The sequence below is a fragment of the Catharus ustulatus genome, chromosome 2, assembly GCF_009819885.2.
Source record: "Catharus ustulatus isolate bCatUst1 chromosome 2, bCatUst1.pri.v2, whole genome shotgun sequence".
Taxonomy (NCBI): Eukaryota; Metazoa; Chordata; class Aves; order Passeriformes; family Turdidae; genus Catharus; species Catharus ustulatus.
The window spans coordinates 31,533,858-31,546,813 of record NC_046222.1 but is presented as its reverse complement, the minus strand read 5'-3'; the positions used below and the strand labels follow the sequence as shown (position 1 = coordinate 31,546,813).

Genomic DNA, 12,956 nt, shown 5'->3' with positions numbered 1-12,956 from the left:
GTGCTGAGTATTTCCTTATGATGACTTTCTTCGCTCTTACTTGCATTATCCAACTAGCTGAAGCTGAAAGCAAGCCCCTGGCAGCAAAGAACTGCAAATGGGGATGATCCCACCCAGAAATTGATCTGGCCTTGAGTACAAGGTTACCTTCCAGAAGCTGGAATTAACAGGTGAGACACTTTTTGCAGTGCAGACAGAAATTACATTTCTTTTTTAACTCTGGCACCAGAACACAAAAGCAAATCTCTATTCACCCCGATGCAACAGAGAGAAAAGCATCTATACAAAAGACATCAAGCCATATAGCTGTGGCATGGCTTGGCATTTTTCCAACACCCAGATGCCACCAGGAAGTTGAACAGAGCCCAAAGGAAAGAGGGAAACAGAAGACATCATGTGCAAAACCTGTGAGTCTGTGGAATTCCAGCAGGTGGTGGTGGTGGTTGCTGCCATTTCCCCTCATGGGGAACTTCTCCCATGGAGTTCCAAGGACTGCTCACACTCCCTTGAGCCTGAGTCCTCACATAACCAAGGAAGACATTCCATGTGTGTGACCACTGAGCTGTGGGCAGTGACTGGGCAGCCACTCTCAGGCCAAGTCTGAGCAAGCTTCACAGCATCCAGGAGAGCTTTGACAGTGAGGGAGCATCCACATATTTTTTGAAATATCACAAATGAGCAGAGCTCTGTACTCATGTGGACACTCTGAGAGCAAGACCTGAGCCACCTGTGGAGTGTCTGCAGAAGCTATTGGTCATGATATCAGTTCACTGATGTAAATAGAACAGACATTGTCCAGTGCCCTGAGAAATCTGCTCTGCATTATGAGCTGGGCATCACCTTACTGCGATCTTACTGTAACTCTCACAAGATGCAGCAAAAGAATATTTCCCACTTAATCTGAAAAATTACTGAAACAATGTTAGTTTCTAGTGAGAAGCTTTCCTCTGACTGACACACCCAAAACTGGTTTGCAGAGGAAAGGGATTACAAAAGAATTCTTCACATGGCTTAGGTAGAATCAGTCTCTGTCACTCACAGTTTTTCTGGTTTTGTGACACAATTATTTTTGGCCTGATGAATGATGTAGAGATTGCCTTCCTTGGTGCCAAGCCGGATGTCAGATTTTAAAGCTAAGGGAATGATTTATTTGTATTCTCTGCAGCAAGCTCTCAGTATTCCACTGTCAAAAAGTATTCACTTTCCTGGTAGGGTAGAAAAAAAACCCCAGAAGTGTTCATGAATGGTGGAGTTCAGAGGAAGTAGGGATTGAGGCAGGAGCAGGACTTGGTCAAGGAGAAGACTGGTTGTGGCAGGTCATCAGGCAGTGCCAACACAGAGTCTGCCCTCGGGGCCTGTTCTGCTGCAAGGTCACTCCTCACTTCTCAGCACAGAATTGTTCCCTGGTGGTTGCACCATTTCCTACTATAGAAGAGAGAAGGGGAGCAACTCAAACATTCAGAGATTGTTGAAACAAAAATGGATTGACTGCTGTGGTTTTCAGTTCGTGGGCATGACTCTCAGTGAGACCAGGAATGCTTTGGTGCTGTGGTACTCCCTTCACTGCCCTGTCCTTACAGTACATACAAATAAGCAGGCATGAATTAGGCTTAGAGATCATTAGTCTGATCTGCAAGGAACGGCTTGATTAGCAGCAGTAGTTCCTGACAGAAAACCAGCAATGTGCCACAGAAAGTGGAGAAAAAAAAAGTCCAATCAAGGAATCAGCAGTGCAACATTTTCAGGTGTCTCCAGGAAGCTGAATGTGTTGTACGAGATGGGGAAAGCCAAAAGGAAAAAAAAACGAAATATTGCTCTGTTAGCCTAATGTGAGATGATGAATCCATTCCAAATACAGTAGTTGCTTTGACCCTAATAAAATCAGGAAGACAAGGTCACCACACAAGTGAATTTTCGTACTTCTAGAAGAATTTACACTTTCTGTTTTTATGGGGATCACACTTCAGTGAGTCAAGAGGAGGATGATGAACTCCAGAAGGAGTTCCTTGTTTTGTTCCTTGTTTTTTATGAGGGATCAGCAGTAATCCATCTGTATCCCTTGAAATTGCTATGTGCCTGTAGCAAGGGTTATCTATATGGGTGGAGTCTTGTATTACTCAAAACAACTGTGGTAAAAATTTTTATTCTACTTCTCATGCAGTCAATTATGTGCCCTTACAGAAGCTACATAAGGTAATGTAAGAGATAAATGTGGAGGTGGTTCATGATGCTGAACTATTGGTGACATCTGAATATATCTCAACCACTCCAGCAAAAGGATTTTTTTTAATAACCACCACCCTCATATGCATGCATTTTGGAGGAACATGGACAGCAAAGGGTGCACAGAAAGCACAGAATGGTGGACAGACACTTACTCGTGCTTCCTTTAATCACCAGGTTCCTTAAACCTCCATGAGAAAATTCCCTTTGGTTGTAGTGGAACCATGTTGTACATACATGACCAGATTCACTTGGGAAAATAATCTAGAAGCTTCTCAGTTTCCTCGGAGCATTTTACAAAGGGCCTCCAGGATGCACACGAAGTGATAGAGAGGTGGACAGAACATCAGGGAGCTGAGTTCCCTCAGTTGTCTCCCGGGAAAGAGATTACAGCAAAACAGGTCTGCAGCACGACTATTACAGAGGGTTGTCTGCACTCCCTTTTCTCAAACATCTTTTAGCTTATCTGACACTCAAAACCAAAGATGTGCATCTAGTAACAAATTTGGACTGAGACAGAATCCTAGAAATGGAAATATATGGAAGAAATTAGGGAAGGTTAGAGAAGAAAGAAAAGCACAGAAGGAAAGTTAAATCATATCAAAGAAGACAAAAAAGGACAAGGTTTGAATCAGCTAAGATCCCAATCTGCAAATCTCTGAGGATTTTACAGGTACTGAGCTTTTTATTCTCTGGCTGAATGATCTATTGGAAAGAGGTGAGAATCACCAAGTGGAAGTCTGGAAGCAAAGAGAAAGGTTAAATTTAAATGTGAGGAAAGCCTGGGGCTTATGCCACAGAGGCTTAAGTCACAATCTCCACTTACAGGCTGCCTCCTGGACTGAATTTGAAATGGTAAATCCACAAATACATCTCCTTGGCAGCATATTACCTTGCAACTCTGATAAGCACACCCACCCACGGCTCTTTTTTCTCTCCCAGTACCTTTGCTTTCATTTCCTCTGCAGGCTGCACAGCGTCACCATCCTTTACTGAGACTGGTTCTCATGCTGAAACCAGAACACAAATTAAGATAACTGGTGGCACCCTGCCACTGCTGGGTGAGCTTTATGAGGCTGACTGAACAGTGAAGTGGAATGGCAGCCAGCCACAAGGATGTGCAGGCAGAGCTCTGATCCAGGCAAAGTGAAAAATAATTGGCTAGTGGGAAAGACTTACCTGTGTACTTACTTTGGGAACAAAACATCCTGATATCCTGGTAATATAATTCTTTTACATTAACTGTTGAGGTTGCAGAAATCAAAGAATTGCCCAGCTCATTAAAGATAATACATGAGGAGTCAGTGTGAAAAGAAAAATCTGCAAGTAATCATATCTGTATTTTGGAATGTTTTGCTACTCCAAGCAGTCGTTCTACAGCCTTCTCACACTACTTTGAGCCACTGAAGTTCTATATATTTATCTTTCTGATTTTGCTTAATTTCTATGCCTTTGTTTCAATGCACATGCTTTGTCAAAGCACGGAGTAGAAAAATAATTACCCCAAACCCTGTGGGGATTAGAGTCCAGGCTCTGCTTGAGAGCCTGAGTCAGTCATCACACATCCAGCAGTTTTAAATACGAGGGGGACCACATAACCAGCTGGACTTCACTTGAGAGAAAGCAATGATTTTCTATAGCTTGTACCAAGGAGAGTATTCAGATCAGCTGTAGGAACTTTCAGCTCTGAGATTTTCTTTTCCAACCATTCAGAGATTGCTCAATGACAACAATAGATGGGTAAACTCTCCCCAAAATTCACCCGGAAGATGTAGCTGTCATGGGAGGCAAAACCTCCATCAAAAGCAGAAAACATCTACCAGGATCAGGCATTACAACCATTGGGCACCATCAAGCATGGAGTTAATTTTCTTCATTGCAGTCCATACTAAACATATTAGCTCCTGGGCCTCTGTGTGCACTGTGCCAGTGAAAGCCACAAGTGAAGGCAGCCAAGATAACTATTTTTAAATTTTTTTTTAAGTCCTCAGGACCCCAAGAGGCACAGACCGTAATAAATAACAAATAATGTCCAGCACACAGCTAGATAAATCCATAGGGCTCTGGGTGAACAGCTGGCTAATGACTCAAAAAGTTACAGTCAATGGGTTTACTGGTCACCACTGGGGTTCCTCGGGGCTTTTTTACAGCCAGTTCTTATAAATCATCTATGTGGAGGAATCAAATGTAGGAACCAAAATCAAGTAATGATTTTTAGCCAATGATACTAAACTAGGAGGATCTGTGGATTCCCTTGAGGGTAAAGAGGCCCTGCAGAGAGATCTGGATACTGAGGAGCTGAGCAGTCACCAATTGTATGAAATATTAAAAGAGCAAGTGCTGGATTCTCCACTTGGTACTGAGTAATCCTGAAATTTGGGTAATCCTGAAATTTGGGTAATCCTGAAACTGCTGATCAGTGATGGGAGTGGTGTAAATGGAATGAAGCTGCATTAGTGGATGTCCAGCTTGGACATGAGGAACAGGTTCTTCACTGATGTGAGAAACAAAGCCCACTCTTCTTCAATTTTTAAGAGTTTTAATAAAATGATAGTAAGGCATAATCATAAAGCAATAGTTATAGCGTACACCCACTTCTTCTGTCTGCAGGCTCTTATATTGATATATGATTTTGCAGATTTATTTTGGGCTCCTTGACTACAATATTGCCTCAGATTTTTGCAGCGTTTGCACAATTCAATAGCTGCAGATGTCAGTAGTCTAGGGTGGTCTTCTGATGGTCTTCTGGTGCCATTTTAAGCTTTATACTCTTTCTTCATGATCTTCTTCACTTATGAAACAATAATCGTATCTTAAAATACACCTTTCACAAGCCCACTTATATCTTGTGAAAGCCTTGCCTCCCCTTTTATGCTGCCCACAAGCAATTACAAATTTTTCCATATTTAAAAGTAATTTAAAGCTTATACTAATTATCTAGAAACTATTACAATTTTGTAATTAAAAGAAACAAATTACAGAGAAAGCCAACTACTCCATAACTGTTTATAACATGGATGATGATTTCAGTCATGTTGTTAATTTTAGGTAATCCTGCAAAGAGAAGGGAGTTGGACTTGATGATCCTTTTGGGTCCCTTTCAACTTGGGATATTCTTTGATTCTATAAATGAAGACCCTGAAATGGAAAAAAGAAGTATGGCATTTAGATCCTCCAATAGCACTTTGAAGCTGCAGTGATTTGAAACAGACATAGCAGAAGCAGTTCATTAGTTGTAGCAGCCCACAATGTTACTTTTCCACTTATGCCATATAAAATGGATTTCCCAAAGAACCAATGACCCACATAGCCATAGATTTCTTTCACTCTCTTTCATTAAAATAGCATTTGTCAGAAAACTATCCATTGAAATCAAAATGCTGAAGCACTTATATTAGTTTTACTAGATTTTTTTTTAATATAGTCCTTCCCAGCCAAGAATGTGGACCTATTCATCCAAACAAAGTCTCTTGTGGGACACAGGGACACAAGCTTTCAGCACTGGTGTTGAACACATTCTTCTCTCTCCTGCCTTTCAGGAGGTCTGGCACAAAACAAAAACAAAGGCTGAATTTTCCCAGAGTACAGACATTCTGTTTTGAACAGCTTTTCTCATCTCACAGAAACTGTACCCTTCCAACCAGTCACAGAAGTTAATGAATGGAATCTATAAAGGACTTTAATGAAGTGACTGGGGGCTGAATAGCACCATTTGGCAAACTAAAATCCATGCTCAGATCCAGGTTAAAAATGAATCTGGTGGAGGATTTCTGAGATGAGACTGGAGTTCCAGGTAAAAATCAAGGAATTTCCCACCCTGGAACCCAAAGGAGAAAAACTGCACTCATAGTTTTTCGTTCAGAATATTGTTGCCTTTTTCAACCTAAAAATGAAATCTGAGGTAATTTCATTATAGGAGGTAATATAAAAGTGGATTTTTATTTGGAGGCCTCCAGGGGGAGTTATGGAGAATGCCCACTGAAGCCCCCCCATGCGGGGTGAATATAGTTTTGATTTGTGTTAGCAAATTACCATAATTGATAAAAAGCACCAATTAGGAGGACAAATGATAATGCAACTCCCCCCCAAGTCAAGCTCCTTCTCTGGAGCTCCCCCTTGGTACTAGCTGTATTTGTTTATGAAAATGTGTCTCAAAGACCTTGGGACCTTTTTCTCAACCTTGGTTCCCAGAAAGAACCAAGACAGGAGAGGCACCTTGTATCCCCTAGGGCTTAGAGTTCTGGAATTTGTTTTGTCTTCCTGCTAGGGAAAGGGCACGGAAAAGTGCTGAGAAAACTAGCTAGAATACAGTAATAGGCTACAGAGCTCCAAATATATGTGCAAAGAATACAGAGAACATATAAAAGAAAAAAAGACAAAAACCAAGATGGCATCAATATAATGGAAAAATATCCACAGTGCTTCTCTCTCAGTGGGACAGGACAGTTCCCATGATTTTAGTACATCACTTTTTTTCATCACTTTTTTCAAAAGCCTGCTGCAGTACTCTTTAAAGTCCATCTAGAGCTACCTGTGAACAAGGGCTTCTTTCCTGCTCTTTACAGCTCAGCTGCCCTAGACTGCAAATCATTTCATGTGATTCCCTCTACCTCCCAGAGTGTACTGACCGCAATGATCTCTTCCAGCGTTGAATGACTCCTCTCTATCTCCAACTGAAAGCTTCGAGCCGTGAAATCAAAATAGCCTTCTTTTTGTAAAAAGGTGTCCCAGCAGTACTTATAGTCTGGAGAAACAGAAGCAAGATAACTAACCTGAGTTTATTCAGATACCAGAGAAGATCAGGGAACAAGACTTTTTAAGCTCTTCCTTGTGTCCATATCACAGAGACAGCTTGGCCATGCTGTCAGCTGATGGATGCTGTCCACTCCATATTTGGAACCAATGCCATTCACTCGGCAATTTTTTTCCCTCCCTTAACTGCAGAGCAGCTCTTCCGACAGCCTTATCCCACCATTTATTCCCTTAGTACAAGGGAGAAGAGAAACAATGGGAGACAATCTCCCATTCCCTCAAGCGTGCTATAAGGATGGTATCTCTAAACAAAGGAGAATTTTCATACAGATCTCTCATGCTAAGGGTCCTGCCCCCTATTCTCCTTTAAACATCTTTTTTTTGGATGTGACTCTCATTCACTGCATGGTGATGGTTATGCCCCCAAGTGGGACACGGGGCACCATAGAAGCCAGCCCGTACAAAGTTCACCAGCTCACCCCTCCCCAGTCCCACAGAGCATGGGAAACCTTGCCTTCAACATTCATGGTTTGAATGTTCACTCCTGGGTACCGGGCAAGCTGCCTCAGGCCAGCGCGGTTTCTCGGAACGTGTGCGTAATAGATCCGTGCCACGTGGATGTCTAAGTGCACGTTGTGCTGCTCCTCCAGGAAATCCTGTATTATGTCGCAGCAGCCCGCACAGGGACTCCAGGACAGGTACCAGGTCATGTCACAGAAACTGTAGTTTCTTGGTTCAAAGATTTGCTCCAGGAAGTACCTTTCCACATGGTAATCGTTTATTTCATCATTTCTGGCCCAGTGTATCCAATTCCTGCCCCTCGCACCCCACTGCAGCTTGCACAGCAGGTATGCCTCTCTTGGATACGTGCGGGGATCAAACTGCTGTCTCAATGCCCTCCTAGATATATACATGCTGGAACAGGAGAGAAACTGGTGACAACTTTGTTTTCTGTACAGCTCCAGTACATTGAAAAGGGGGATGGCAGAGGAAATCTGAGGAGAACTGAGAAGGGCAAAGCACAAGACAGCAACACAAGGAAAACGGAGAGGCAGGCACCAGGCAGGGTAATGGAACTAAAGGAACCAAACTCTAAACTGCTAATTCTCCCCTCATCTACAGCTGCATGCAGAACTTCCACCGCCTCCCCCCTCCCTACGCCTGTCCTCTTCCCCATCAGTGGGAGTATTTCTACAAGTTCTCCACATTTTTTTGCGTGTCAGGACAGTTTTACAAGGTTCCTATGTAGCCCTTTTCAGTGTAGGAAGCTGTTGTGAATTTTGTAAAAACTAATACAAAAAATAAAAGAAAGAAAATAAAAGCACTAATACGCTATGAAGCTGAATATTTCTCCTCATTGGATCCTCTTGTTGTTTTTACTTTCATAAGGATTAGCACAGTCAGCACCATCCTATATGAGAGAAGAAGAAAGAAGTGCTCTACACAAAAAAAAAGCAACTCCCAGGATGGATATTTTCTGAGTTCAAAAAGGACCTCTAAATATTGTCAGCTAAGAACCTATACAAAACTGCCAGTAGTCTTGAATATATCTCTTATACTCAGTAATTATCCATAATACTCAATAATGAAGTCTCCAGAGGCACTTTGTGGTTTTTGTTCAATTGCCTTATATAGAGACTTACATGAGAATGCACTTCAGATATATGCTTTTCCACATTAGAATAATTCAGAATAAATCTAGTAGACAACTGATCAGATTCTGATGAGAGAAGCAATAAGCCTGTAAATTGTTTTATAGCTTAGTACTCGTTAGTAACAAAAACCAACAAACAAAAACCCAAACCAACAGAAGCACAATATAAAACACAAAGAAACAAAAAAATTCACGTAACTCCCCAGTTTGAACTAGAGACAAATGAAATCTTGCAGAAAAAGTAACTTGCATATTCTCTATCTGCAGGACTTATCACCTATGTAAAAAGCATCTCATTTATCTGAGTCAGTGGGATAAAGGCTTTGTCTTCTTACCCTGTCTTCTTCCACATCCCAGCCTCTTACACATTAAAATATATATGGACACAAAACAGTTCATAAACCACAGGGTATGTCACTTTGTCTTCCCCATGTAAACTCTATATAAATCAAAGAAACCACATTTGCAGATTTCTTTATCAGACTTTCTACCGAATTTATATAAATGTAAATGTCACCAAATGTTTAATTCTGGTATAACTATTTTATTATACATAATTCCTTTAGTAGGTTGTCAAAAAAAACCCACTAGAGAGTCAAAATTGAAGCACAGATTCAATTTTTATGCTTTTTCATTTGAGGTGTTAAAAGAGATGCACTTTTTCTATTTATATTATGTTATTTGGAAGTTAATGTCTATTAGCTTAAATTTCTGTAAAATGCAATTTTTAGGAACATATATATAATATAAACATATCATATGTTCCCAATAAATATATAAAATATGTAACTGGTTGAAATTCACCAAAGAAAATTCATTAAACTCCCAATATTCAAGCCAAGTCAGTTAATCTAGTTTTCACAGAAGGTACCTCTAAGGTTTTGGAAAGCAATGTCACAACAGATTACAGATTATAACACACAAACAAGTTAAAACTTAAACAGGTCTTAAACACCCTCTTGCCTGTGTTTCTTGACCCCATAAAATACTGCACTCTGGACCAGCTATCGTAATGGGTGTCCTGTGCACACTTCCAGGGACATAAAGCTTATCTTTTAGAACACTCCTGAAATACTCCGATCTTCAAGATACAGACACCTTCGGGCTGAGTTAAACCGAGTGAAATTTATGGTGTAATCAATTTAATGCAATATGACAAAAAAGTCTGCATTCTTATAAATATTTGCTACAGCTATAACTTGCTATTTTTAAATAGCAGATTAATGAAAATTTAAATAACACTACCAGAAGGACAAATGAGAAATCTTAAAACCATGACAAAACATTCACATACTACAGAATATACATGGATATATATAGAGAGGCAGCATTCATCTTTCTCCCCAAATCAGATAGAAGAATACTTAAAGTAAATTGAGAGTTTACAGATACATGGCCCAAATCCATGCAATCACCTCAACTCTTTTTAAAAATTTTTATAGTTATCACCAACTGTCCTTTCTGTTCAGCATTGCTACACATGGTGCCCGTATACATGTAGAGCCTAACTCAAAAAAATTGATCACCTAACAGTTATTGATAAAAATATGAGACAAAATTAAGTTAGCAAATAATTAGACATAAAGAAGAAAACATTCTTTTTCTCTCTAAATTTGGTTCCTCAGTCTCACAGAGGTGAACTTGTAATCCTTTCAGAATTTGAGGGCTGAAGAGAAACCCACTGTAAAGTGTGACTAATAATTTGAAGGGTGGATTGTACCCCAAAATGTTTAGAGGAATGTTTAGGGCAGAAAATGGCAGAAGGATGACAGCCAGCCTAACTGTCTCCTAGGCTTTATTTTCTTTTTTATTAATATGCAGCTGCCACATAAATGTGTGTTAAATCTTGAAGATGCTTTGATTGATTACAAAATACATTTTAAAATGTGTTATTTATATATTTCCTATTGTATGGTCCCATCATCTGTAACTTGAACAGGAATGCAATGAGATTATTTTAAAATTCACTAGTATTACAAAAATAGTTCCTAATACAAATGTCACTCTTATTAAAACTGTGTAATAAACTGCATCATTATAGACACTTAATAATTTTTCTTTCTTCTTCTTAACTCTTTTTACTAGAAACTATTTAAAACTCTGCTCATTGCAAGATAATAACAGTAATAAAGATAATGCCTAAAAATACACGAGCATAAATTTGTCAAAACTTCTTTAACCCGCATTTTTTTGGTACCCTGCTAACGCTCTGAACAGCCGAGGCGCTTCTTTACCAAGCTCTGCAATAAAACCTCGCCGTGCATTGCACAGAAAGTGGTGTGGGACACGCTATCCTGGGCTGTCTCCAGCTGTCACCCAGCTGAGGAGCGAGAAGAGGCAATTCCAGCTTTTCCCTGGGGCGCGCCAGCTCCCGCCGAGCCCGGCCCCAGCACCCGCAGGGCTCCGTGTGCCGGACACAGCCCGTGCTCCTCGGCGCCTTGGGCCCCGGGACAGCCTCTGCAGCAGCGGGACCTGCCCCGGCAGGCTCAGGCTCAGGCTCAGGCTCCGGGACAGCCTCTGCAGCAGCGGGACCTGCCCCGGGGCACCCCCGCCCGCCGCAGCCGCCCTGGGGACACAGGTGCCGCTGCCACCAGCGCTGCCCTCGCCTCCCCGCTTGGCAGAGCCTGCACGGAGCGCCCCCGGGGCTGCAGAGCCAGCCATACCCCCGGCCTGAAGCAGCACCAACCACACAGCTGGGGTGTTTCTCTATTTTGGCCAGCCATTTCGTTTACCCTCTACGCCCTCTCTGGTGCATGGCTTCTCCTTTCCGGGCGGGCCTGCGGTGCTGTCCTGCTCTCTGTCCCTGCAGACCGGGCTCCGCAGACGCCCAAACACAAAGCACACCCCCCGGCTCCGCTCGCGGGGAAACAGGAAAACTTTGCCTGACCACTGTTGGTGCCTCTTCATGACGTGTCCAAACGTGCCTGCCCCCAAGGAGTGCTGTCTCCTCTCCTCCCACCTGATCTGAGCTGCGCGGGGCCTTGACAGCGGTTCCCAGTCAGAAAACGCCATCATTAAACCATCTCTTTGGAGCCTGCTTCTGCATTTCAAATGGATGATAATGCTTCCTTGGTAGAAAAACACACATACAAACATTATTTATTCTTCTGTGTAGGTCGAAGCTGTTCTGTGTGGCATACAGACCTTCCCTGAAGCACCTGAACCTCGGCTCCGTAGAAAGCATGGTGGTTCTGCCTTGTGTGTCACCATGCTGTCACCACTTTGTCAAAGATGAAGTGCTCACAAACACCACTCATGAGAGACTTCACCCACAAAGTGTCAGCAAAGCTTCACCACCTTCCCTACCAAACCCACCAGGGCTTCCCCTCTGAAGGTTTTGAATAATGCTGCCTGAACACAGGGTGCCCAGTGTCTGAAGGGGTCCTAGATTTACCTGTTGTCTATACTCCTCTTCCTCTTCTATTTTATTAAAACAGCTATTCTTTAACTCATGTCTTGTCAGGCCTTTCTTACTGAGAACCACTATGTATCCTGCACCATCTCTCTTGCACATGTAATATATGTTATAAAGTAATTCGTGTTGATTTGTGATTTAGGTAAAATAAATCATGTTCGTACAAATAAAGAAAATAATAAAGAAACTTTAGAACACTAGCCGCAGTGAGAAGGAAAGATTGCCGAAAGATTGCCTCACCAGAATTCCAACGCTGCAACTGTTGACAAAGCCGAGATTAGCAAATTAATAGAAGTGGAGATGACTTTACAGAGACAGTCCAGGAAACACCCAAGCGATGAACACTTGATAAGTATCGCCGATCAAGATAACCAGAGTAGTCAGGGAAAGCTGCATCTCAATACCTGGTTCCCAACCCAAAATCTGCACTCATCGACATTCATCACTTCCCAGAAATGGTTTTGTACAGTCCAACGAAGAGAAAGGAGACTACATGAATATGCAAAACCACTAAAAGAAAGGAAGACCTCTACCCCAGGCTAGAAAAACTGCATAAAACCTGGACAGACCCAGACGACATTTGTGAACACAGGGGATCCAAAGCGATAGAATTCAGATCATTGTGTGTGTGTTCATCCGGCGCCGACCCCGGCCTTTTTGATTGTGGCTATTGAGGACCGTATTTCAGTCGTAAAATAATATCTTTCATATTCTTAATTCGGCTTGATTCTTTTATTACCTATAACACACATAAGTGGTCCTGGCTAGGACACTAAGATGCACACATCTTGGAATTGGACTTTGATGCCATCCTTGTGGTCCTTTCCAACTCAGAAAATTCTATGATGCTGTTAAGTATACAGATAAGAGTGCAAAGGGGCAAAATCCATTTGTTTTGAGATTTGTAAAAAA

At 41.8% G+C, this 12,956-nt stretch overlaps 1 protein-coding gene across 1 annotated transcript; it reads right to left on the bottom strand.

The window, feature by feature from the left end:
- Positions 1–4,797: 4,797 nt before the first annotated feature.
- LOC116992565 (C->U-editing enzyme APOBEC-1-like) lies at positions 4,798–11,533 on the bottom strand. The gene is made up of 4 exons (XM_033052328.1): positions 11,362–11,533; positions 7,490–7,890; positions 6,852–6,967; positions 4,798–5,361 (listed from the first exon to the last, which is right to left on the bottom strand). The coding sequence occupies exons 1-4, from the start codon at positions 11,382–11,384 to the stop codon at positions 5,347–5,349; spliced, it is 555 nt and encodes a 184-aa protein (XP_032908219.1). The 5' UTR covers positions 11,385–11,533; the 3' UTR covers positions 4,798–5,346.
- Positions 11,534–12,956: the final 1,423 nt, after the last annotated feature.